The 24,824-nt window shown below is 50.2% G+C and overlaps 1 protein-coding gene across 1 annotated transcript in view; it reads left to right on the top strand.

Annotated features, from left to right (window-relative positions):
• The first annotated feature begins 1,183 nt into the window (after positions 1 to 1,183).
• Positions 1,184 to 24,824, top strand: part of LOC140402483 (ras-related protein ORAB-1-like) — a 34,959-nt gene continuing 11,318 nt past the window's right edge. Inside the window, exons 1-2 of the mRNA XM_072490307.1 lie at positions 1,184 to 1,530; positions 24,084 to 24,156. Of these exons, the coding sequence (XP_072346408.1) occupies positions 1,508 to 1,530; positions 24,084 to 24,156 (96 nt within the window). The 5' untranslated portion in view covers positions 1,184 to 1,507. The remainder of the gene's footprint in view (positions 1,531 to 24,083; positions 24,157 to 24,824) is intronic.

Raw genomic sequence — 24,824 nt, 5'->3', positions numbered from 1 at the left:
ACAACTTTAAGCGAGATACCGCCTTAAGAGGCATACTGCTTTAAGAGACATACTGCGCCACTTGAAGAGAAAAAATGCTTGAAGAGTCATTCTGTTTTAAGACAATACAGTAGCACTTTAAGAGATATGCCGCTTTAAGAACAGACCACTTTGAGAGACAAAGTACCATTTTAAGAGAGATACCGCTTTAAGAGGTGTACCACTTTAAGAGAGATACCACTTTAAGAGGCATTCTGCTTTTTATCGCTTTAAGAGAGATTCCACTTTGGTTAGTACTGGGACTGCGGCACCGAGGTCCCAGGTTCGATCCCGGCTCTGGGTCGCTATCCGTGTGGAGTTTGTACATTCTCCCCGTGTCTGCGTGAGTTTCGCCCCCACAACCCAAAGATGTGCAGGGTAGGGGGATTGGCCACGCTAAATTACGCCTTAATTGGAAAAAAATAATTGGGTATTCTAAATTTATATAAAAAGATACCACTTTAAGAGGCATTCCGCTTTCAGGGATATATCACTTTAGGAGGCATTCCGCTTTCAGGGAGATATCACTTTAAGAGGCATTCCATTTTAAGGGAGATACCACTTTAAGAGGCATTCCGCTTTCAGGGATATATCACTTTAGGAGGCATTCCGCTTTCAGGGAGATATCACTTTAAGAGGCATTCCATTTTAAGGGAGATACCACTTTAAGAGGCATTCCGCTTTCAGGGAGATACCACTTTAAGAGGCATTCTGCTTACAGGGAGATATCACTTTAGGAGGCATTCCGCTTTCAGGGAGATATCACTTTAAGAGGCATTCCATTTTAAGGGAGATACCACTTTAAGAGGCATTCCGCTTACAGGAAGATATCACTTTAAGAGGCATTCCATTTTAAGGGAGATACCACTTTAAGAGGCATTCCGCTTACAGGAAGATATCACTTTAAGAGTCTCTCGCCCCGGACCCGCCCGCGTGACTCCGCTGCCCTCGTGATCGCGCTGCCACGTCTAAAAATGACGTCAGGGCAACCTGCGCCGGAACCTGACGCGCAGCTGCCCCGCCCCTTCCCCGGGCCCCGTTCCTATTGGTCAGACGGGATGGGGAGGCGGGGCGGGATGCGGGGGCGGACCGCGCCGATTGGCCGGCGCCGCCGTCAGTCAGCGTAAAGGGCGGGGCCGGAGGGGGCGGGGCTCAGAGCGGGAGCTGAGCGGCGCTTCTGCGGGGATCAGCTGCGGACGGGCCGCCCGGAGCCGCCATCTTGATCCAGGCAGGGGAGACACTGAGGCGGCGGCAGCAGCTGGACTGGTAGCGCCCCTCCCCCAATCCAGAGGAGCCCGGACCCCCCGAGAGGAGATTCATCACCCCTCCCTCCTTCCGCCCAGAGGAGCCTCACCTTCCCTTCCCCCCCCCCCCCCCACCAATCCAGAGGAGATTCATCACCTCTCCCTCCTATCCAGAGGAGCCCCATCTCCCCCTCCCCCAATCCAGAGGAGCCCAGTCCCCCCCTTCTCCCCTCCCTCTCTCTGACATGTCAGCCATGAATCCTGAATAGTAAGTATGGAACAGGTGGAGCCTCCTTGGCCAACATTCCTCCCTCCCTCTGTAACCATTACCTGGCCCCTTGTGCTGTCCCCCCCCCCCTTTTAATTAACTCCAATTTGTGTGTGTGCTGAATGAATTGCTCTTTTTTTTTTCAATGTTTACATCTGATTTTCAATATGACTTGTTACCTGGATAGGTTGAGGTGCATTGAAGCTTCTGCTGTGAAGGGCAGTGCTATTGGGATGGGATGGGATGGATGGATGGATGGATTGGGGGGGGGGGGGGGGGGGGTGTTGGGTGTCTGAAGACCTTCAGCACAGGACTGATCTTGTACTTCAGATAATGGGTGTGCCCCCCCCCTCTCCCTCAGATCTCTTTTTATTTGAGGGGAGGGGGGGGGGGCTTGTCTGTCTCTAATATTTTTTGGAGCTCTGGGATGGGGGACTTTGCATAAGTGTTTGCATATTTTAAGATCCTCCGCACCCAGACTGATCTTGCAGTTCAGATAATGGGTCTGGGCCCTCCTACATTATTATTGTTAAAGGGGGCACTTGGTGTCTTGATCTGGTGCTCTTGGGACTGCGAGTGTGTGGGTGTCGAGGGATTGTTCATTGTAGCACCATGACCTGGGTGGTGGATGTCGGGTGCCTTTGCCAGCTTGTCCAAACGAGGATGTGATCTGGTGTTTAACCACACCCATCTCCTCAACCATTCATCCACGGTCTAATGAGGTTTTCAAACTTGGTCTGTTTTCCATAGATCCTGATTTTTAAAAAAATTTTTTGTAGCTACTGTAATTAACTGTCTGTGCCAAATGTCCTGTTTTGTCATAGCACTTAAACTAGATTCTTTAATGAGTAGCCTTTTAAGAGATTTGTCTTTCACTAACTCACTGGGTGCCTTGTGCTGTGTAGTTTCTGTATGTTTCACACTATATTTTGGGTGTGAAAATCCTTTGTCACAATCTCTTTGTGTTGGCCTGTGGCACTCCTTGTCTTGGACTCCTTCAACCTGGTATTACCCTCTGGATATGGGAACGGTTTGAATTCTGCTAAATTTCATGCTGGTAATGGATATTGGGGCATAGATATAGCTGCAGGAATGAAATTGCCTTGCTGCTCATTAACTGCATAAATGTGTGTATTAAAAATGGTTTATCTCAGTGATGACTGGTGAAACAGCTGAAAGAATTTGGAGCATAACAGTTGGGTTGTTTACAATGATTTTGTGCAGCACAGGTGCCTGGCTGCCTACCCCCTCCAAGTGAGTTTGTTATTGATGCTAAACCTCCCAATTACTGGTGCAGTTTTGCAGTAATGCTGTGTGCTCTGCCAGTATTGAACTAAGTCTGAGACTATTTAACTGTGCCCAGTTTTCCTGTAATTAATATAGTTGGCACTTGGGCACCAGTACATACCAAGGTTTCAAACCCGAGCCTTCATTTGGTATTTGTTTTGTTCCATTGGTATAGCCAAAGGTCTAGTGTAATATTTTCTTGTGGAGCATTGCCACCATGTCACATGGTAACCTGGATTTGCTAATGTCTTTGTTTGGATAGAATGCCTTTAAAACAAAAGCCTAATCTTTGGAATTACATTTTTTTTATTCCATTGATTGCAGTACTAAACCACTTGATCACCATGGTAGTGTTCTCTCCTCTATGTGGAGAATTGGACCCTGGGTGGTGAGGTGGTGTTTGGACCCTGGGGGGAGACTGGGCTTGTATAGCTGGGTGTATGCAGGCTAACCCCTCCACTGGGGTTATTTTTCAGTCATAATTTGGGCTGATTTTATGTTTTGTGCAAAGCTGTAATTTGAGATTGTAGGGGGTCCCCACCCATGGGGGGCACATAAGAGAGCAGATTTTCCAAATCCAACCCCAGTGGTTGCTTATTTCTGTAATCTGTTTTCTCTTCCCCCCCCCCCCCCCCCCCCCCCCCCAATCACAATAACAAAATTGTGCTTCATTTTATTAGATGCTACCCTTTGCGCACTAGCTCATACTTTCGGATTCAGCATCCTGACCACCTTGTCTGAGACATGGCCTCTGCTATCAGAGGCTATTCTCCAATGGGCCGCACAGTGATTAGCACTGCTGCCTCACAGCCCAGGGGTTCAATCCTGACCTTGGGTGACTGCCTGTGCAGAGTCTGCATGTTCTCCCTGTGTCTTTGTGGGTTTCCTCCAGGTGGTCTGGTTTCCTCCAAGTTAAGTGGATTGGGCATGATAAATTGCCCCTTGGTGTCCAGCGATGGGTGGACATTAGTAGAGTGCTCATTCAAAAGGTTGGTGCAGACTTGATGGGCCGAATGGCATGCACGATGGTTTTGGAGCAGATATTTAAGGATGAGATGTGGTCTCCAGTGGGCTGGAAGCTGAAGGCACATTGTCCACTGGAGGTGGGAGGGGTAGTACAAAGAAAAGTACAGCACAGGAACAGGCCCTTCGGCCCTCCAAGCCTGTGCCGACCATGCTGCCCATCTAAACTAAAATTTTCTACGCTTCTGGGGTCTGTATCCCTCTATTCTCATCCTATTCATGTATTTGTCAAGATGCCCCTTAAACGTCACTATCGTATTAAGATCAAGCAAGTAGTAATGGGCCCAGTTCTGGTGCTTGGGAGCATTTCAAAATAGCTGACGTCAGATATTGGGGCAGGTAAGAGGTGGCTTTAACAAGGTGAAGAATCGAAGGTTGGGGTTGGGAGTTTAATCTTTGGGGTCCTAGTAACTGAGTGGATGGCCATCAGTGGGCTACAACTGAGTTTAAGGTTGTTTTGGATTAATTTGGGGTAAATGTGACCTGTCCTGAAGTGCCCTGATTACGTTTATTGTCACATCCCCAATTGCTCTTGAACTGATGTGTCACTGGGCCTTTGCAGAGGGGCTGGAGTCAACCACACTTGCTGTGGGTCTGTAGTCACATGTAGGCCAGACCAGGTAAGGATGGCAAATTTCCTTCCCTAAAGGACACTGTTTTTAAAAGCCCATCTGGTTCACGTACAAAAAGCCCATCTGGTTCACGTACAACAGTTTTGTTGTCATTACGGAGACTAGCTTTGTACTCAATTTAATTAAAATTCCACAAGCTGCCACAGTGGGATTTGAACCAGTGCATTAATCTGGGCTTCTGGAGTGACCTTGTTACTCGCCCAAGTGTATAACCCTCCTCATCTTGCCGCAAAAACAATGACCGAGCCTGTGTGCTGGAGACCAGAGAGTAAGGCTTTGTAAATAGCTGTGCTTTAAGCTGCCCCTTACTTTGAAGATGAGAACTCGGGGATAGAACAAGGCCTCGGTGATTCTCACTGCCTGGAGATGGGCTTTTGAGCAAGTAAGAGTTCTAAAGTACTCCTCTGGGGAAGAGGATTTGAGGGAGCAGTTACAGACAACGTGACCGTTTTATAGGAATGCAGGTGGGAGGTCACGCTGAGCTTGAAACGACCAAATTTGAAAGCTAAAACCAGATTGGAAGATTTGCCACGCTTGTTCTAGAAGAAACATCAGGGTGGTGGGGAAATCTTAACTCCCAAGACCGTTCTGGCTGAGGAAGGAAATGTGACCGATGTGAACCCTTGGGAGCTAAGAATCTCCTTACTGGATCTGGGGTAAAAGACAGTTGTGCAAAAGGGGAATATGTCTCTGTCACAATTAAAAGCCTTAAAAATATGAAATGTTGGCCTTCGATTATAACTTTACAGAAATGGGGGTGATAGATTGCACAGGAGACCATTCAGCCCATCAAGCCTGCACGTTAGCAAGCACTGCTGCCTCAGCCCCACGGACCCGGGTTCGATTCCGGCCTGGGGTAACTGGAGTTTGCACGAGTTTGCACGTTCTCCCCATGGCTGCGTGGGCTTCCTCCGGGTGCTCTGGTTTCCTCCCACAGTCCATAGATGTGCAGGTTAGGTGGATTGGCCATATCTTATTAAAACAGTAAAAAAATATATACAAGGCCAAACGGTACAAACACTCATTTTGTGTTGGAGAAACAGGGTACCCGCCCCTCAGTACCAATGTACTGGATGGGGGGGGGGGGGGGGGGGGTGGATACTCTGATTATTAAAACAGTTCACAACACGTGACTACAAAAAACAAATGGTACAGGCACTAAACTTTGCACTGTAGAGACCAGATACCCTCGCCACTGTACCAACAGAAGGGGGGGGGGGGGGTTAGGTGGGGTTACGGGAGGGTGGATGGCTTAAGAAGGGTGTTGTTTCCAAGGGCCGGTGTCATTGGTTGCTCCAGATTAGTTTTCTTCCTGGAGCAAATTCCTCTAGTCCAGCAACGATGTAATTTTCACTCGTTTAAATGTGTTCGCTCAGTGCAAAGTACAGATTGGCTACCCATTAACTCGTGATGGGATTTCATTGACTTTAATATTGCAAATATCCCAGTTGGTGTCAAACCTCAGCAGCAACTCCCAATTATTCCAGTGCCCTTCAACCCTGATGTTGAGCTCGCCCAAATGCCGGTGTACACTGCACATTGCTGACGGGTGGTTGGGGTTCTGGTTTTATTAATTGAGAACCATTTAAGAAAGACATTCCCATAATTACAATTGCCCAATTCCTTTGGCCAGTGAAGTCTACAGCAGGTGTATGGACTTCAGGGTGTGTGAATATAAACCACTTGCAATATAGGTTTCATAGAATTTACAGTGCAGAAGGAGGCCATTCGGCCCATCGAGTCTGCACCGGCTCTTGGAAAGAGCACCCTACCCTAGGTCAACACCTCCACCCTATACCTGTAACCCCACCCAACACTAAGGGCAATTTTGGACACTAAGGGCAATTTATCATGGCCAATCCACCTTACCCGCACATCTTTGGACTGTGGGAGGAAACCGGAGCACCCGGAGGAAACCCACGCACACACTGGGAGGATGTGCAGACTCCGCACAGACAGTACCCCAAGCCGGAATCGAACCTGGGACCCTGGAGCTGTGAAGCAATTGTGCTATCCACAATGCTACCGTGCTGCCCAATATGTAACCATTACAAAAAACCTTCCTGACACTCGCACACTGAACCCAAGTTTATACGCCATAAGGCATGCTTGCTCCTTCCCCTCGGATGGTTGTTTTCTTGTGTGATGGTGGTTTTCAGTGCTCTGGAACAAAGGTTAATGAAAGTAAAGGTTAGCAGTGTTGTAATTGACTCTATGGACCCTGATACTTCAGGAGTCTGCTTTTAAGGGCCTTGACTGCTCCCTTGATTGTTTGACTGGGCCCTCTATGCAGAGCAGGGGTCCCAAAGTAGTTGATTTATGTGCTGTTAGATATTGGGGGGGGGGGTCGGTGGAGAGAGAGAGCTCCTAAAGCACGGTCGCTGGCCTGCTGTAATAGTTTTTGGAATAGTTACAATGCTGGAATGCCTCTGCTGCCTGGAGGTGGGTTTAGGTATTGGGCTTGGGGAAGAGGTGAGCATACTGGAGGAAAAGAGGCTGACGCCTAGCTGCTAACATAAGGGCATTCATGTGGCTGCTTGGGTGTTCATTGTTTTGTCTGCATGGGGTCTAGGTAATGGGTTGGAAATCACCAACAGGAGCGGAAAAATCCATTCTGCTTGTACCTGAGCCCTCTTTGGGGCCACGTTGTAGGGAATTTCTTCAGATTGTGTAAGGTTCTTTCCAGCAATACTGGCTAGGAGGGGTGGGGGGGCCTTTTCAGCACTCCAGGTAATCTTCATCCGTTACAGCTATTGGTGTCCACATTTCCATTAACTCTGGTTCTAATATTCTGGCTGAGTCATTTAACAATTGTAAATTTCATCACCAAGTTGGTATCCGAGCTTCCTCCCAGTTGGAGCTATTTGTGTTCTGGAAGGTCCTTTTTTTTTTTTTTTTTTTTAGGCTTGCAAATGAAATGGTCCATTCTAGAATGCAGCAAAGGTGGTGGTCATCGTATTTAGTCGTGAAAAATAACGGGAATCTGGCAGCGTTGGAGGAGAGAGTTGACGTTTCATGGTGGGATATGACCCCTTTGGACTGAAGAACAGTAGAAATGGGATGGGTTTTATACTGTGGGAGGTAAAGGAGGAGGAAGACGCGACAAGCGAGGTGTGGGATCAAGCAGAGCACAGGAGCAACTGGTCTGGTGCCTTAAGTTAGCTTGCGTAATATTGTTTTTTTTTGAGGCATAAACATTGCACCGGACCGAATAAAACAGCTTAAATGTGGGTAACTAGGGGAGATATGATGAGGGCAGGATTTTGCTACCATCTGTGTCATGCAGAAGGATAGCTGCAGTGAGGTACTTTCCATTTGCCACTCTTCTCTCCTTTTCCCCTCTCTCTCTTTCTTCCCCCCCCCCCCCCCCCCGTTTGAGTGGATGTTAAATAAAAAAATAAAAAAATAATCCTCTTGAGGACCAGGGAGATCTGGCCATTGTTTCCAACAATTAAGTGGCTTATGAGCGATGCAGGGAGAAGCTGAGATATCAAACTTTTTAAAGAATGTGGGAGAAATTTCTCCATCTATGAACATTTACTGACTGTTAACATTCAAACTGAAGTTGACTTGTCATTGCCCCGGGGAATGAACCTGGGAATGGCTGTCACCTGTTTAGTGGATGTGTACATGTCTGCAAAGAACAGGGCTCCGTGTAACTAAAAATTGCACCAAGTGTGCCACACTGCAAACCTAACAATCTCTTAATTGGTTGACTGTGTAACTTTTGGCGCACTCTGGATTGTTTAGCCAAATGTTGCCCTCTAGATAAACTCTCTTGCTGCTCGTAAAATTTTAGATTTGCATGTTACGAAACTTCAAAAGTGAACATCTAAATTAAACTCCACCGCTGGTAGTAAGGCTTTGGATTTGCAAGTTTAACTAAAACGTCTGTCTGTTTCTCGGAGTATGATGCCATGCTGACAATGAACTGTCAAGCACTTGAGCCTGAATTTTGTTGGTGTTAAATCATCTGGATGGGTTGATACATCCAGTGAATCTGACAAACTGGCCCTTGATTTGTTGACTTTTAGTGAACCAGGCAGCAAGGGGGGAAGCATGTTGGAATTTTCTCGGAAGGAGTCATTATTTCTGAATGTTCTTGTGCTATTTAATGAAAGATCCAGTGTATAGATGCCAATAATCAGGCTAAGATGGTGCTGTGCTGTTAACTTTAGTTCACTGTAGCTTTGCACAAGTAGATTAGGCTGACTGATTTTAATGAGACAGTGCAGTATGGGGGCGGCAATGTTAGTTGGTGCAGGGTGTTACTTAAAGCGGAGCAGAATTGCACTAGCAAGTCAGTAAAGTAAACCTAAGGCATAGGATATCAGAGCAGGGTGGTTCTGCAGGAACTGGCAGTAGATCAGGTACTGCTTGTCACAGTAGAAGGAGGATGCTGGCTCCGACTAGGAGACTGTAGCGAATGCTGCCAGGAATGGAACATTAAGGGGTGGGGAGGGGGAATTGACCTGAAAGGATGGTCGATTGTAGAGACTCTGGATTATGTAGATAGGCACCTGAAGGTGATCGATGAGTGTGTAACCGTTTTGGCTAACACTGACTGAATGGCCTCCATGCTGTCATCAACTCCTAAATAGTTTGGTTTTCATTTTAACCTACTTTCGGATGACTTTTCCATTATTAAGGTTCTGTTTAGTGTGTTCGGAAGAGGCACTAAATGCTGAGGCAGAAATTCCAGCTTCACTGTCCCGGGGAGAATGCTGAACTCGACAACAATGTGATTCTCGGCCAGTGCAGATCCAGGAAGGAAGTACACGTGACTTAAACCTGCAGTCTGCAGGAAGGGCTGACTGAGCTTGTCCCCCCCCCTGCCATTCTGCTGCTTTGTCAAATTGAACTTTGCACCAGTGGCTATTCACACTCGGTGAGCCAACAAAGCCACCACTATTGTGAAACCATTCACTTGTGCCACACTAGTGTACATGCACTCTAAATTATCTGTGCTGGTCCCTCTGTCCCCAGAACAAGGGGCACGTGTCTTGTAGGGATTACTAATGGCTTTGAATGTCTCTTGTGTGTGTAATCTAAACTGTATCAGGAGCACTGACGACTCCTCCCCAAGAGTAAATAGTGAAGTGAAGCGAGAGGAACAATACAGTGAGTTGGGAGGAGGTTTGTTGTTGAGTACAGTCTTTGGCAATCACTCACTAAAGTGTGATCATCCTGCTAAAACTGCTACTGGTCATGGGTTCTGTGGGAGCCTTGCGTGGCCGATGAGCCAGATCTCCAACCCCACCCTTCCTGGGGCCCCCAGGAGGTTCCCCCAAGTGGGTCCCTTCTGAACAAGGGTCTCCCCAGGTATTGATGTGTATAGTTGCATTTCCTGAACCTTCAGCGTGTCTTTGAAGCGCCTTCCTTGAGATTGGTGAGTTTACAGCAGTGAAATAGGCCATTGTTAGTTCCATTTGGTCAGTCTGTGGGGGAGGGGAAAGGATTATGGGAATGTTAATCTTCCAGACACCGCATTAGTGGATATCTTTGGCTCAATGGGAGATGAATTTAAGTGAATGCTTTTAATCGGCAATCCTAACTTATTGCCAGTATATTGCTTGTAAATAAATGCTAAAGTACAGCCAAAGCTGCTTACCTGGACCGACATTCCCAACTTGATCAGTTGTTGGAGATTTGACCTTTGGTACGAATGGAGATTTGCAATGCCTGGAACTAGAAATGCAGGTTTTGAGGCAAAGCCTGCAGTTGGCACTCCATTCTGAAATTTAATACCGAGCACAGACTGGGAGCAGTATAATTTGAAAGTTGCCAACCCTCCCCCCAAGATTGACCTGGAGACTCTGGGAATTGAGAAGCGAACTGCAACCCTGGTGAAAAATCAATGGGGCGTCTTTGAACATTTCTCTTTATCAGATGTGGGAAATATTGAATTGCTGTGAAGGCTGACAGGGCAGCATCATTTGATTTGATTTATTGTCACATGTACCGAAGTACAGTGACAGTGTTTTTCTGCGGCTGAGGGGACATACACTGTACATCATAGTAGACAAAAAGAATAATGAACAAAATATTGACAAATGGTACACTGACAAAGTGAGTGGTTACAGTGCGGAACAAGGGGCCCAACAAAGCAAATACATGAGCAAGAGCAGCATAGGGGGTCGTGAATAGTGCTCTTACAGGGAACAGATCAGTCCGAGGGGGAGTCGTTGAGGAGTCTAGTAGCTGTGGGGAAGAAGCTGTTCCTATGTCTGGATGTGTGAGTCTCTGTACCTTCTGCCTGATGGAAGGGTCTGGAAGAAGGCAAATGTCTGGGTGAGAGGGGTCTCTGATAATGCTCTCTGCCTTCCTGAGGCAGCGGGAGCTGTATACAGAATCAGTGTGATGCGTTGGGCTGAGTTCACCACACTCTGCAGTTTCTTGCGATCTTGGACCAAGCAATTGCCATACCAAGCTGTGATGCAGCCGGAAAGGATGCTCTCTATCGCACGATTGGGTAACAGGTCTGTTGCATTGGGTGCAGGAAGGCATTGTTTTGAGGTTGAATAATTCTGACCTCTAGCCAAATCCCAGCCAATGCTTCAGAGTTAGTTGATGTGCTGAATAATGTGTCTTGTTCATAGAATCCTAGAATTTACAGTGCAGAAGGACTCTATTTGGCCCATCGAGCCCGCACTGGCCCTTGGAAAGAGCACTCCATTTAAGTCCACCCCTGGGCAGTTGGGGGGGGGGGGGGGGTTGTCGTGGAGGGGAGAGAGTTTGGGGCAGTGGGAGTTGCTGTACTGAATGCAGAAGTGAGGTGATGCACTTTTGGAAGGAGTGATGTAACCAGGAAGCATTCAATGAACAGCATCACTGGGAAGTTCTGAGGAACAAAGGGACCTTGGTGTGTTTGTCCATAGATCTCTGAAGGCAGAAGGTTAGGTTAGTCGGGTGATGAAACGGCATATGGAACACCTTTATCAATCGGGGCCTAGATTACAAAGGCCGGGAGGTCCTGTTGGAGTTGTATAGAGCTTTGGTGAGGCCGCAGCTGGAGTACTGTGTACAATTCTGGTCGCCACATTATAGGATGGAGGGGGTGCAGAGGAGATTCACCAGGATGTTGCCTGGGATGGTGGGAGTTTGGATAGGTTTGGGTTGTTTTCACTGGAGCAGAGTAGATTGAGGGGAGACCTGATCGAGGTGAACAAGATTGAGGTGTGGCTAGGGAGCAGCTGTTCCCCTTTGTTGAAGGATCCGTTACAAGGGGACACCAGTTCAAGGTGAGGTGCAGGAGGGTTTGAGGAAAAGCTTTATTACCCAGAGGGAGGTGAGGGTCTGGAACGCACTGCCTGGGAGGGTGGGAGAGGCAGGTCTGGAATGTGCTGCCTGGGAGGGTGGGAGAGGCGGGTCTGGAACGCGCTGCCTGGGAAGGTGGGAGAGGAGGGTCTGGAACGCGCTGCCTGGGAAGGTGGGAGAGGCGGGTCTGGAACGCGCTGCCTGGAAGGGTGGGAGAGGTGGGTTTATCCTTTAAAAAGTACCTGGATGAGTGCTGGGCACGTCATAACATTCCAGGCTCTGGGCCAAGTGCTGGCAAAAGGGATTAGGTGGGCAGGTCAGGTGTTTTTCATGCGTCGGTGCAGACTCAATGGGCCGAAGGGCCTCTGCACTATTATTCTGTGATTCTGCTCCGGTTATACTGCAGTGATGGGGATACTCAGGATTCTGGAATTGAAAAACGGGCTTGAGGGTTGTAGGGCTTGAGGGATTACAGAAATGGGGTTTGGAAAGGAGGAGAACATTGAACTTGCTGTTTCTTGCAATGCAGAAGTGCCTCACTACTGCTTTGGGAGACGGCTCTGGCTGTGGAAGGTGCTATATAAATGCAAGTCTTGCTCAGCCTCTGGAGAAACTGCAAATCTGGGTGGGGCTCAATTGCATGTTACACTGACAGTGCGGGGGTGTGTGTGAGAATGTGACGGTGGGGGGGGGGTGGGCTGAATGTGACGGTGCTGGGGGGGGGGGGCTGAATGTGACGGTGACGGGGGGGGGGGGGCTGAATGTGACGTGGTGATGGTGGGGGGGCCTGAATGTGACGGTGGGGGGGCCTGAGAATGTGACGGTGGGGGGGCCTGAGAATGTGACGGTGGGGGGGCCTGAGAATGTGACGGTGGGGGGGCCTGAGAATGTGACGGTGGGGGGGCCTGAGAATGTGACGGTGGGGGGGCCTGAGAATGTGACGGTGGGGGGGCCTGAGAATGTGACGGTGGGGGGGCCTGAGAATGTGACGGTGGGGGGGCCTGAGAATGTGACGGTGGGGGGGCCTGAGAATGTGACGGTGGGGGGGCCTGAGAATGTGACGGTGGGGGGGCCTGAGAATGTGACGGTGGGGGGGCCTGAGAATGTGACGGTGGGGGGGCCTGAGAATGTGACGGTGGGGGGGCCTGAGAATGTGACGGTGGGGGGGCCTGAGAATGTGACGGTGGGGGGGCCTGAGAATGTGACGGTGGGGGGGCCTGAGAATGTGACGGTGGGGGGGCCTGAGAATGTGACGGTGGGGGGGCCTGAGAATGTGACGGTGGGGGGGCCTGAGAATGTGACGGTGGGGGGGCCTGAGAATGTGACGGTGGGGGGGCCTGAGAATGTGACGGTGGGGGGGCCTGAGAATGTGACGGTGGGGGGGCCTGAGAATGTGACGGTGGGGGGGCCTGAGAATGTGACGGTGGGGGGGCCTGAGAATGTGACGGTGGGGGGGCCTGAGAATGTGACGGTGGGGGGGCCTGAGAATGTGACGGTGGGGGGGCCTGAGAATGTGACGGTGGGGGGGCCTGAGAATGTGACGGTGGGGGGGCCTGAGAATGTGACGGTGGGGGGGCCTGAGAATGTGACGGTGGGGGGGCCTGAGAATGTGACGGTGGGGGGGCCTGAGAATGTGACGGTGGGGGGGCCTGAGAATGTGACGGTGGGGGGGCCTGAGAATGTGACGGTGGGGGGGCCTGAGAATGTGACGGTGGGGGGGCCTGAGAATGTGACGGTGGGGGGGCCTGAGAATGTGACGGTGGGGGGGCCTGAGAATGTGACGGTGGGGGGGCCTGAGAATGTGACGGTGGGGGGGCCTGAGAATGTGACGGTGGGGGGGCCTGAGAATGTGACGGTGGGGGGGCCTGAGAATGTGACGGTGGGGGGGCCTGAGAATGTGACGGTGGGGGGGCCTGAGAATGTGACGGTGGGGGGGCCTGAGAATGTGACGGTGGGGGGGCCTGAGAATGTGACGGTGGGGGGGCCTGAGAATGTGACGGTGGGGGGGCCTGAGAATGTGACGGTGGGGGGGCCTGAGAATGTGACGGTGGGGGGGCCTGAGAATGTGACGGTGGGGGGGCCTGAGAATGTGACGGTGGGGGGGCCTGAGAATGTGACGGTGGGGGGGCCTGAGAATGTGACGGTGGGGGGGCCTGAGAATGTGACGGTGGGGGGGCCTGAGAATGTGACGGTGGGGGGGCCTGAGAATGTGACGGTGGGGGGGCCTGAGAATGTGACGGTGGGGGGGCCTGAGAATGTGACGGTGGGGGGGCCTGAGAATGTGACGGTGGGGGGGCCTGAGAATGTGACGGTGGGGGGGCCTGAGAATGTGACGGTGGGGGGGCCTGAGAATGTGACGGTGGGGGGGCCTGAGAATGTGACGGTGGGGGGGGCCTGAGAATGTGACGGTGGGGGGGCCTGAGAATGTGACGGTGGGGGGGCCTGAGAATGTGACGGTGGGGGGGCCTGAGAATGTGACGGTGGGGGGGCCTGAGAATGTGACGGTGGGGGGGCCTGAGAATGTGACGGTGGGGGGGCCTGAGAATGTGACGGTGGGGGGGCCTGAGAATGTGACGGTGGGGGGGCCTGAGAATGTGACGGTGGGGGGGCCTGAGAATGTGACGGTGGGGGGGCCTGAGAATGTGACGGTGGGGGGGCCTGAGAATGTGACGGTGGGGGGGCCTGAGAATGTGACGGTGGGGGGGCCTGAGAATGTGACGGTGGGGGGGCCTGAGAATGTGACGGTGGGGGGGCCTGAGAATGTGACGGTGGGGGGGCCTGAGAATGTGACGGTGGGGGGGCCTGAGAATGTGACGGTGGGGGGGGGCCTGAGAATGTGACGGTGGGGGGGGGCCTGAGAATGTGACGGTGGGGGGGGGCCTGAGAATGTGACGGTGGGGGGGGGCCTGAGAATGTGACGGTGGGGGGGGGCCTGAGAATGTGACGGTGGGGGGGGGGGCGGTGAATGTGACGGTGGGGGGGGGGGGGCGGTGAATGTGACGGTGGGGGGGGGGGGCGGTGAATGTGACGGTGGGGGGGGGGGGCGGTGAATGTGACGGTGGGGGGGGGGGGCGGTGAATGTGACGGTGGGGGGGGGGGGCGGTGAATGTGACGGTGGGGGGGGGGGGGCGGTGAATGTGACGGTGGGGGGGGGGGGGGCGGTGAATGTGACGGTGGGGGGGGGGGGGGCGGTGAATGTGACGGTGGGGGGGGGGGGGGGCGGTGAATGTGACGGTGGGGGGGGGGGGGGGTGAATGTGACGGTGGGGGGGCCTGAGAATGTGACGGTGGGGGGGGGGGGGGGGGCGGTGAATGTGACGGTGGGGGGGCCTGAGAATGTGACGGTGGGGGGGGGGGGGGGGGCGGTGAATGTGACGGTGGGGGGGGGGGGGGGGCGGTGAATGTGACGGTGGGGGGGGGGGGGTGAATGTGACGGTTTTAATATTGAGGAATGGAGTGTTCTAGGAAATGGGGAGGGTGGGGATTGTAAAATGGGGGAAGCAAAGCCCTGAAGCGATTTGAAATAATCAATGTGTTAAAATATATCTTGTGTTTTAACCCTGTGACCCCTAAAATCAAACCAAACCGATATTAAATAAACTAGTTCCCAAATGAATATTCATAGTTCCATTTGGAGCGTATTGAGGGGCAGAGAGGGTAATAGAAATGCCTGACCATGAGTGGGCCATTTGCCATTGATCCTGTTGGTCACATTTCCAATTGGCCGCTTCTTGGGATCTTCAGTTGTTGAAGATGACTAGTTTTGGTTTTAGGAACCGATCAATGCAGTTGGCCAAGCTGGCTACCAGACCACAGAGGTCCAAAACCAAGGTCCCAGCCTCTTTTGGGTGTAGGGCAGGTGGAGTTGGAATGTGCCACCTGTGGGGGCAAGGAGGCTGTCTGCTGTTGGGAGACCTTTGACTCTGGTGGACAATCACCTTTGCCTGCAATTGAGTGGTGCAGTGGTTAGCACTGCTGCCTCAGTTCACTGAGGACCTGTGTTCGATCCCAGGGTAACTGTCCGTGTGGAGTTTGCACATTCTCCCTGTGTCGGTGTGGGTCTCACCCCCACAAAGATGTGCAGGGTGGGTGGATTGGCCGCGCTGAATTGCCGCTTAATTGGTAAAAGCAGAATTGGGTACTCTAAAACTTTGCCTGCAGTTGTTCCTTTCTGAAACTGCAAATGTGAACTCTTCTATTGGCTCACCTTTTTTTGAATGTGACTTTTGGGCGGTCCTCCTTTGCGGGCAATGCTGCAGATTTGAGTGTCCTCTCCCGGTATGGGATGTAATGAGGCACAATATTACATCCCATGAACTGTGAAAGATGCAGTGAGTTTGAGAATCTGCTAATAAATAGAAACACTGTTCACCCTGACCCTTCATTGATGCTTGGCTTATCCTCGCGTCCTTCATGAATTAAAAATCGAGCTCCTGGGGGTTTGAAATTCACACGCTGACTTCAGTCACTGGCAGCCATCATGTTAACCCTGCCATCGTCTGAAGCTGGCACTACCTGCTCGAGACAGCCGTGACTTCAAATTTCATTCCCTGACTTCCTCAATTTGGTAAAATGCACAAGCTCGAGAGAACAAAGGCATTTGTTTGCCCTGTTTCGTTACGTAACTTTACACCAGAGGAAACCGGAGCTCATTGTCTCCAGTGTCCCTTAACACACAGAAACTCCCTTTTGCAGTGACTAATGTATGCAACAGCCATTTTGTACACCCAGATTTCCCCAATGTTGGTGAGAGTTATTTTTCAAATACTGAAAGCACGAAATAGCACGTGAACACCAAGGTGCCTCTGCCATTGTAACTGATATTTACAACCTGCACTCTGAAGCTCCATTGAACTCCGTCTGACGCACCTCTGGTCTCCTGCACGTGTAGCCATTTCCTAGCTGGCACATGTGCATGATTCCGCGTTTTTAACATTTCTTCAGACTAGGGACTGATCTTGCACACCATTGTGAAGGGAAAAATGGTCCCAGCAACAACCTCCTCACTGCTGTTTGTGGTGGGGGAGTCCCAGAGTGCACGGCATGGAGACCAGGAAGATCTCCAAAAATAGTTCCAGGTAAGGGATGGGGACAGGAATAGACCCTATTGAGAAAGGGGCAGAGATACAGGCTCCAGTAAAAGTGGACTCTAACCAAATTGGCCATATGATGGCAGCCAGAGGTTGGTGACTTGTGTGCTATATATATTTATTATTGTCACAAGTAGGCTTACATTAACACGGCAATGAAGTTACCGTGAAAAGCCCCTAGTTGCCACACTCCGCCGCCTGTTCGGGTACACAGAGGGAGAATTCAGAATGTCCAAATTACCTAACAGCACGTCTTTCGGGACTTGTGGGAGGAAACCGGAGCACCCGGAGGAAACCCACGCAGACACTGGGAGAACGTGCAGACTCCGCACAGACAGTGACCCAAGCCGGGAATCTAACCTGGGTCCCTGGTGCTGTGGCAACAGTGCTAACCACTGTGCTGCCGAGGCGTCCATTGGCTTGTGCTGCAGGCCATTGGGGCAAAGGTGCTGTTCTGCTCGGCACAGCCACCGATCTGAGATTGTGCTTGGCAGGTGAATCTTGAGGACACTTGACACATTCTCCAGGGGAAAAGACCTAGATTAAAACCCTGTGAGGTGGGTCAGGTGGCAGAGTGGGGGATTACTTTTTAAAGAGAATTCCAAGGCCATGGTCTTCAAATGTGGAGATTGGAAATCCTTGTTTCAGTCGGGTTGGTTGGCTCGATGTGAAAAGTGTGGGCTGTTTGAGGAATCTATGGAATCTGGTTTGGTCACATCTGTCATTGTGTAGGTGTCTAACCATAAATTTGCCTGTTGTTCACCTATGCCTCCTATTTGGATGGTGCAGTGGTTAGCACTGCTGCCTCAGTACCAGGGATCCAGGTTCAATTTCAGCCTCTGGTGACTGTGGGGTTTGTACGTTCTGTGTCTCTGTCGGCTGCCTCCAGGTGCTCCGGGTTCCTCCCATAGTCCAAAGATGTGCAGGTTGGATGCACTAAAGAAAATTGCTCCTCAATGTGCCAAGGTTATGGGGATAGGCCCAGGTGGGGATGCTCATTCGAGGGTTGGTACATTCTCAGTGGACCGAATGGCCTTCTGCACTGTTGGGAAGTCTATAATTTCCCTGAATGTTTGCTTTCTTAATAGATATATTCCAAACAGGTGGAATTTTGCAGCTTTATTTGTTCAGTAAGTATCTTGGTCCCTAACTGAATTAATCTGGGGCATTAATTCATGACCAAAATACAGCAGGTGGACCTTTAGTGGCCTTTCCCCATTGAGCCCTTGCTGCAGCTGCCCAAACCTGTTTTACCCCTTGGCACACTCATCCTTGGAATGTGCCAGTCTGCAGCATTCGATCACCGGCAGCCCAAGTCTCTGGAACGAGTGTCACTGTCAAAATCTTAACCACCAGCGCAGGATGGTTATTGTGTCCCTGGAAGCTGCCGGCTGCTCGCTGAACCATGGCATCTATTTCCAGACCACCATTGGATGTATGAGGTGAATCGATGCACTCGAGTAGGATGCTAGCTCCGAATCTTGTGGGTAAACTGAACATCTTTGTTAACATTACATTTGACAGTAGCAAGTTCTGCCTCTTGTGGACACCGCCTTGGACAAATGCCATCATTTTTAACTTATTGCATCGTATTTTGGTTATACAATTGCGTACAAGTTGACCTGAAGATTGAAGAAAGAGGATGGCGCAGTGAGATTAGTGAAATTTGCATCAGTAAGAGGTGCATGTTGGGATATCCCAAGTTGCAGTAATATTGAATGGATGTGGTTGGATTGATCTTCCTCCTGAGCCAGACTGGGTGGAGTTCCGATTATGCAGGGTGACATTTGACCCTTTGGTGTTGCTGATTCTTGATTTACAAATTTGTTGCAGTTGAACACCCAATTGGCCTTCTCTCAGCTGGGGTAGGGCACCTTCCTGGGTGTGACACCATGACATCCCATAATGCAAAGGCCAGTAGCCGGCAGGACAATTGGGAAACTTGAGCAAAGGTAAATTATGGAAGAAAACTAGTGTAAAGCGAAAGCTTCGAATAGCTACCCTTGGGAAGAGTAGCTGAAGTGCACGTTGCTCCCTTGGCGGATGCGACCAGGGAGTTAATAGTGGGGAACATCGAAATGGCAGAGATGCTAAATCAATATTTTGCCTGTTTTCACAGTGGATGACACCATCCCAATAATTTCAGGTAATGCCGAGGTAATCTGAAACGGAGGAACTTGGAACAATCATCAATAGGGGCGGAAGTACTGAACAAATTGGGATTGAAGACCGTCACGTCCTGCGGGTCTGATGGCCTGCATCCTAGGGTTTTGAAGGAAGTGGCAGCTGAGGTAGTGGATCCATTGGTTATAATATGGGGAAGGTTCCAGTGGATTAGAAAAATGCTAATGTAATGCCCCTATTCCAAAAAGGAGGGGGGGGCAGAAATTTAAGACTGATGAATTTAACATCTGTCGTTTGGACACCAAGGGGCAATTTACCCTGGCCAATCCACCTAACCACATCTTTTGAGCTGTGGGGACAAACCAGAGCACCCGGAGAAAATCCACATCGACACGGGGAGAACGTGCAAACTCCACAGAAGACGGGTCCATGCAGCCAGAACATGCAAACTCCCAAGTCTGGAATCAAACCTGGGTCCCTGGCTAACGGTATGCATTGCTGCCACTGTGCATCCATGGTGGAAGAAGTGAATCTTTAAGGTGGTGGATGGGCTGCTTTGACCTGAATGGTGTCACATTCGTGGTGGAGGGGTTCCTTATAGGGCAGGCATTTGAGAAGTCTGTGCTGCTCACTTCCAGCCTCTGACCTGCTTGCAGCCACAGTATTTGTATGGCTGGTTCAGTCATTGCCCCGTTTGTTAATGAGGGATTCAGTGACACTAAGGGGTGATGATTAAATTGTCTCGTTAGAGATTGGCTTTGCCTGGCACTTTCCACTTGTCAGGTCTTGTTGCCTATGGGTGTAGGCTGCTTCGGAGAGTTGCAAAATGGTGCTGAACATTATCTGCAGTCACTGGTGAAAATCACACTTCACCCCTGATGACCTTGTGTCACTGAGTAGACTGGGGCAGTAATTGGCCAGGTTAGGTGCATCACTTTTGTGGATGCAATATAGATTGGAAACATTCCATTGTTGGGTAGATACCAGTGTAGTTTGGAACAGCTTGGTTAGGGGTACAGCCTTTGCAGTATCCTGTTGAGTGTGGGATTTCTTGGCTCTGTCACATGTCGTCCAGCATAAGCAGCCCCATGTTGTAGCTTCAGCAGGTTTACGCATATTTCTCACTGGGCCCATGGTTGATCTCTTGGGCTTGATGGTGATGAGCCTGACCAAGAGGTTACAGGTGTGGTTGAAATAAAATCCCACTGCATCAGTCTTTTGCTAGATTGGTTATAATCCCACTCAGCACAGTGGTAGCCGCCACAATACAATGGAGGGTATCGGTGTGCAGATGGGACCTGGACTGAGGTGGTCACTGCAGTCATGGGCAGATACACCAGCGGCTGGTTGATTTTTGGCGGCCGGCTGATTTTGGTGAGGATAAGAGTCGTTTTTTCCTCCATTCCTTCCACAGATGCAGTCTAGCAGCTATGTCCCTTTTGGGGTTTGTCCTTTTGGGGTCGGGTCAGGCACTGTGCTCTTGGGGCACCTTTGGTGACGGTCAGTCTTGTGTCCATCCTCCAAGTGGGAGTTCAACACGGAGCACAGATTCCTCACTGCCACTTGCAGCTCTGCACAGCAGACTTGGCAAAATTATCACACACTGAATAAAAGGGGCCATAGCAACCTGGATGTGAAATTGGCTGAATGACCTGATTCGGTAACTTGGATGTGTTTTGAGCAGGAAGGAAATTTTTGGGCAGGGGTCTGTGTTTAGGAAAGGTGTCTGCATTGGAGAGAGTGCAGAAAGATTAATGAGCTATTCCAGGAATGAGGAACTTCGGTTATGAAGATGGGAAACAGCCTCCCATAGAGTAGAGAGAGATGGGGAATGATTGTGTAGTTGGACAGCAGGGAGGGGTGCAATTGGCAAACCAAGCAATGGTGACATGGATTTGGAATGTGGAAACCGGGTCAATTAAGGCAGGGGAATGGTAACAGGCAACTTATTCATTGAACTGGTACAGATGGGATGGGCCACATTGCCTCCTTCCGCTCCTCAATGTAACTATTCTGTGATGGCATCAGCTATTGGACATGGGATGTGGGTGTCGCAGGCTGTGCCAGCATTTATTGCCCACTTCTAATTGCCCTTGAAGGGGCAGTTACGATTCAACCACATTACTGTGGGTCTGGAATCACGTGTAGGCCAGTAAGGCCAGTCACATGTAAGGACGGCAGAATTCTTTCCCTAAAGGACATAGTTAATCAACAATGGTTTCACGGTTGTCATTAGACTTTAATTGCAGATATTTATTCAAATTTCACCATCTGCAGTGGTGGGATTCGAGCCCAGGTCCCCAGAACATGACTCTGGGTCTCTGGTTTACTAGTCCAGTGACAATGCCACTATGCCCCCCCCCCCACCCCACTTCATGGGGTCAAACAGGCAAGGAATCCACAAGTAACGATCTGGTCTTGTTGCCAAGAAATTGACATAAATTTTCCTCCATTGTGGTTCCTTGTTTGGTGAAGTTGGACTAAGATTAATGCCAGTCCTGACTGGGTGGCAGTGGATGGCACTGCTGTCTCCGTGCCAGCGACCCAGGTTCAATTCTACCCTCGGGTGACTGGAGTTTTTATGTTCTCCCTGTGTCTGCGTGGGTTTGCTCCGGGTGCTGCCAGTTCCCCCCCACAGTCCAAAGATGTACAGGTTATGTGGCTTGGCCATGATCAATTGCTCCTCCTGTCCAGGGATGTGCCGGTTCGATGGGGTTATGGGTTTGCGGGGATAAGGCACGGGAGTGGGCCTGGGTAGGATGCTCTTTTGGTGGGTTGGTGCAGACTTGAGGAGCCAAATGGCCTCCCTCTGATTCTATGACTGCAGTTGTACAAGTTCAACAGGGCTTGATTGTCACGAGTTAAGATTCCAATGACTGCTGGTCAGAAAGGTAATGGCTGTGGGGCCATCCCTAAACCAACAACACTAACACATTTTACATTGAGTCGCATTTGCAGAATAAAGTTGGAATGATATTTACTTACTGAAGATGTCCTCCCTGACTGTGTGGGGGAAGAGAGGTGTAAGTTGGTCCATTCTCTTTGCAGATCCATAATCTTGTTTCTTGTGCTGGAGAGATGGCCAGGCAGTGTCTGAAGATAATGGATTAATGTTTCAGCCTAGTGGGCTTTATCAATAAGCCATGTGCCTGGATTGGCACTCAGTATCTTGCGAAATGTGTGTAGACTTGGAGTTTGTCTTTATTGTCTGACCTGGATTTGCAAAATGGATTTAACCTCTGCAAGCAGTAAGAGCTTGCTCCTTGGTTTATTCATTAATTGGAATGGCAGCAAGTGGGCTGTCTGTGTGTGGTGGGGGGGGGGGGGGGGGGTGCGCAAATGGTCTACCAAGCTCTCTCAAAACACCCAAATAAATGCCTGCCCCTTCTTTGAAGGGGCCCAATGACTCCCAAGTGTGAAGGTGCACTGTTCTCATTGTGCAGTGAACAGCCTGTTCTAATGTTGGCTGGAAATGTATGTAACCTTTGTGTGAGAGAGAACCACCTTGTTCATCAGGCAGGTGATGCCCTTCTTGGCATAATCACTGACTACTTGGAATTTAACAGTGCAGAAGGAGGCCATTCGGCCCATCGAGTCTGCAGCAGCCCTTCGGAAAGAGTACCCTCCCCAAGCTTCCATCCTATTCCTGTAACCCAACCCAACCTTTTGGACACTTGAGGGGTAATTTAGCCCGGGCCATCCACCTAATCTGCAAACATCTTTGGACTGTGGGATGAAATCCATGCAGACACTGGGAGAACGTGCAAACTCCACATAGTGACTAGAGGCTGGGTCCCTGGTGCTGTGAGGCAGCAGTGCTACCCCTTGGTTGTGCTAGTACAATAGTGAGAGTGAGTGATGTGGACATGAATCTTGATGATCTTCTGCATGTCTCCGCACCGTGCAGATAATACAACTAACGGCAGGTGTGAATTACTGGATAACACGACTGTGAGATTTGGCTAAAGAATGTATAATTGCCAGGTTTGGATGCAAGCTATTTGAGGGGGAAATGTTTTTAGGCTCGGACTACCTCGATCCCCTCTGATTGCTGGTAAGGTACAAGGGTTGCTAATATGGTAAAAGGTAAAGTCACCATAGCCCCAGATGACCAGAGGCTGCTTTCCCCTTTTGCGGGGGAGAGATGACTGGTGGTGATTTAACCCGAGGGCCACTACACGAGGGGCACGGTTGAGAAGGCGGGGCTTTCGTGAATAACCTCAGCCGGTGCGGGGATTGAACCTGCGCTGGTGTAAACCAGTGCCCTATTTACTCAGGCTATTCTTTCCTCCCTTTAATTGGCCTAACCTCTTGGAGGGCAAATTAATGGGGGGGGGGAGGAGGAATGGAAGGTGGCATTCTCTACCACAGAAGGCTGTGGGGGCCAAGTCACAATGTAGGTGTGTTTTGTTTAGATTTTAATGGCATCCAGAAATCTGGCATTTGAGATAAGCGGTGATACTGAATGGCAGAGCAGGCTCCAGGCCCTTCCTGCTCTTCTTTCTTTCCCCAAGTTAGAGGTGGATTTTAAATCCCATGTCACTGGTCCCATGGAATACGAAGGTTGAGTCCTGGACAACCCAAGTTGACTCGGCGATTGGATGCACTGTGACTGGGGGTTTTACAAGGCTTCGGACTGTGCCCTTGCTGTTTGTGGCACATCAGTGATTAATATTAGATGGTGCGATTAAGAAATCTCCAGATGGTTCAAAAGTTGCCCATGTGGTTGAGGAAGGAAGCTGCAGACTTCCAGTGTTATGCTGGGTCTCGGGATTAGGAATCCAGTCCCCACCATCCCCCTCACTGAGGGAGCTAGTGATTCACCCCGCACACTCTTTCAGAAGTGTTGTACAGAATGTTCCCCAAATGGCGCAACCTGTGACGTGAAGGATGATCACTCGGGGTCTCATTACCGTGTGGGACCTGGTGGCTGTGGGGCAGGTACCCAGTCTGCATTGAAATGAGAAACTGGGTACTGACAGAGTACATGTGGGACCTGCTGATTCAATTGAGGCAAGCTTTGCTAAATCTTGTCGATATTGAGGGTGTGTGGGGAGCATCACTTGGGTAGTGGGGAAGGGGCACAAATGTACTGGTGGAGTTGCTTTATCTATAACCATTTATCTTTCTTTCTAATCCAGTGACTACTTGTTCAAGCTGCTCCTCATTGGTGACTCTGGTGTTGGGAAGTCTTGTCTGCTCCTCCGGTTTGCCGTAAGTTTCCTGAGTGTAATCTTTATTTGCGCTATTTCCCAATGCTGGAAAGTAAAATTAAGGCTGTAACCTTCCCCCATGTTTTACTTGATGATTTAAAAAAGTTAGCGATTGAGGTGACCATTCATCAATCTTTTAATCATTCATGGGTAAAGTCAGCATTTATTGCCCTTGGAACTTGTGGCTTGCTGGGGCGGAGCGTTCTCCCGGGTCTCTGGATTACTAATCCAGTGACCAACACCACTGCCTCGCCCAAGGATAATCCCCACCATGGAACAAGCTGGCAAAGGAAATGCTCATAAGCCCCATCTCCAGATAATTGACTACCATCTCAGCAGGCTGCGTCTGGTTTATTTAGTGTCAAATGTTGGCAGAATAATGCTGACGCAACTAAAGCAGTGTAGCTCCCGATTCCCTCTGCCGTTCAGCTGTTGAATATTTGATGGTGTCATTGGACTGACTATCTGAAGTTGCTGCACTTGGCTGTGCAGGTCCATTGAATTGGGGCTGGTTTAGCACTGGGCTAAAGAGCTGGCTTTTAAAGCAGGCCAGCAGCGTGGTTAAATTCCCGTACCAGCCTCCCTGAACAGGTGCTGGAATGTGGCGACTAGGGGCTTTTCACTAACTTCATTTGAAGCCTACTTGTGACAATAAGCTTTTTTTTTTTT

Source organism: Scyliorhinus torazame, chromosome 25, assembly GCF_047496885.1.
Source record: "Scyliorhinus torazame isolate Kashiwa2021f chromosome 25, sScyTor2.1, whole genome shotgun sequence".
In the NCBI taxonomy this organism is placed as follows: Eukaryota; Metazoa; Chordata; class Chondrichthyes; order Carcharhiniformes; family Scyliorhinidae; genus Scyliorhinus; species Scyliorhinus torazame.
Note: the sequence above shows the minus strand (reverse complement) of the source record. Positions and strands in the feature narration are given on the sequence as shown.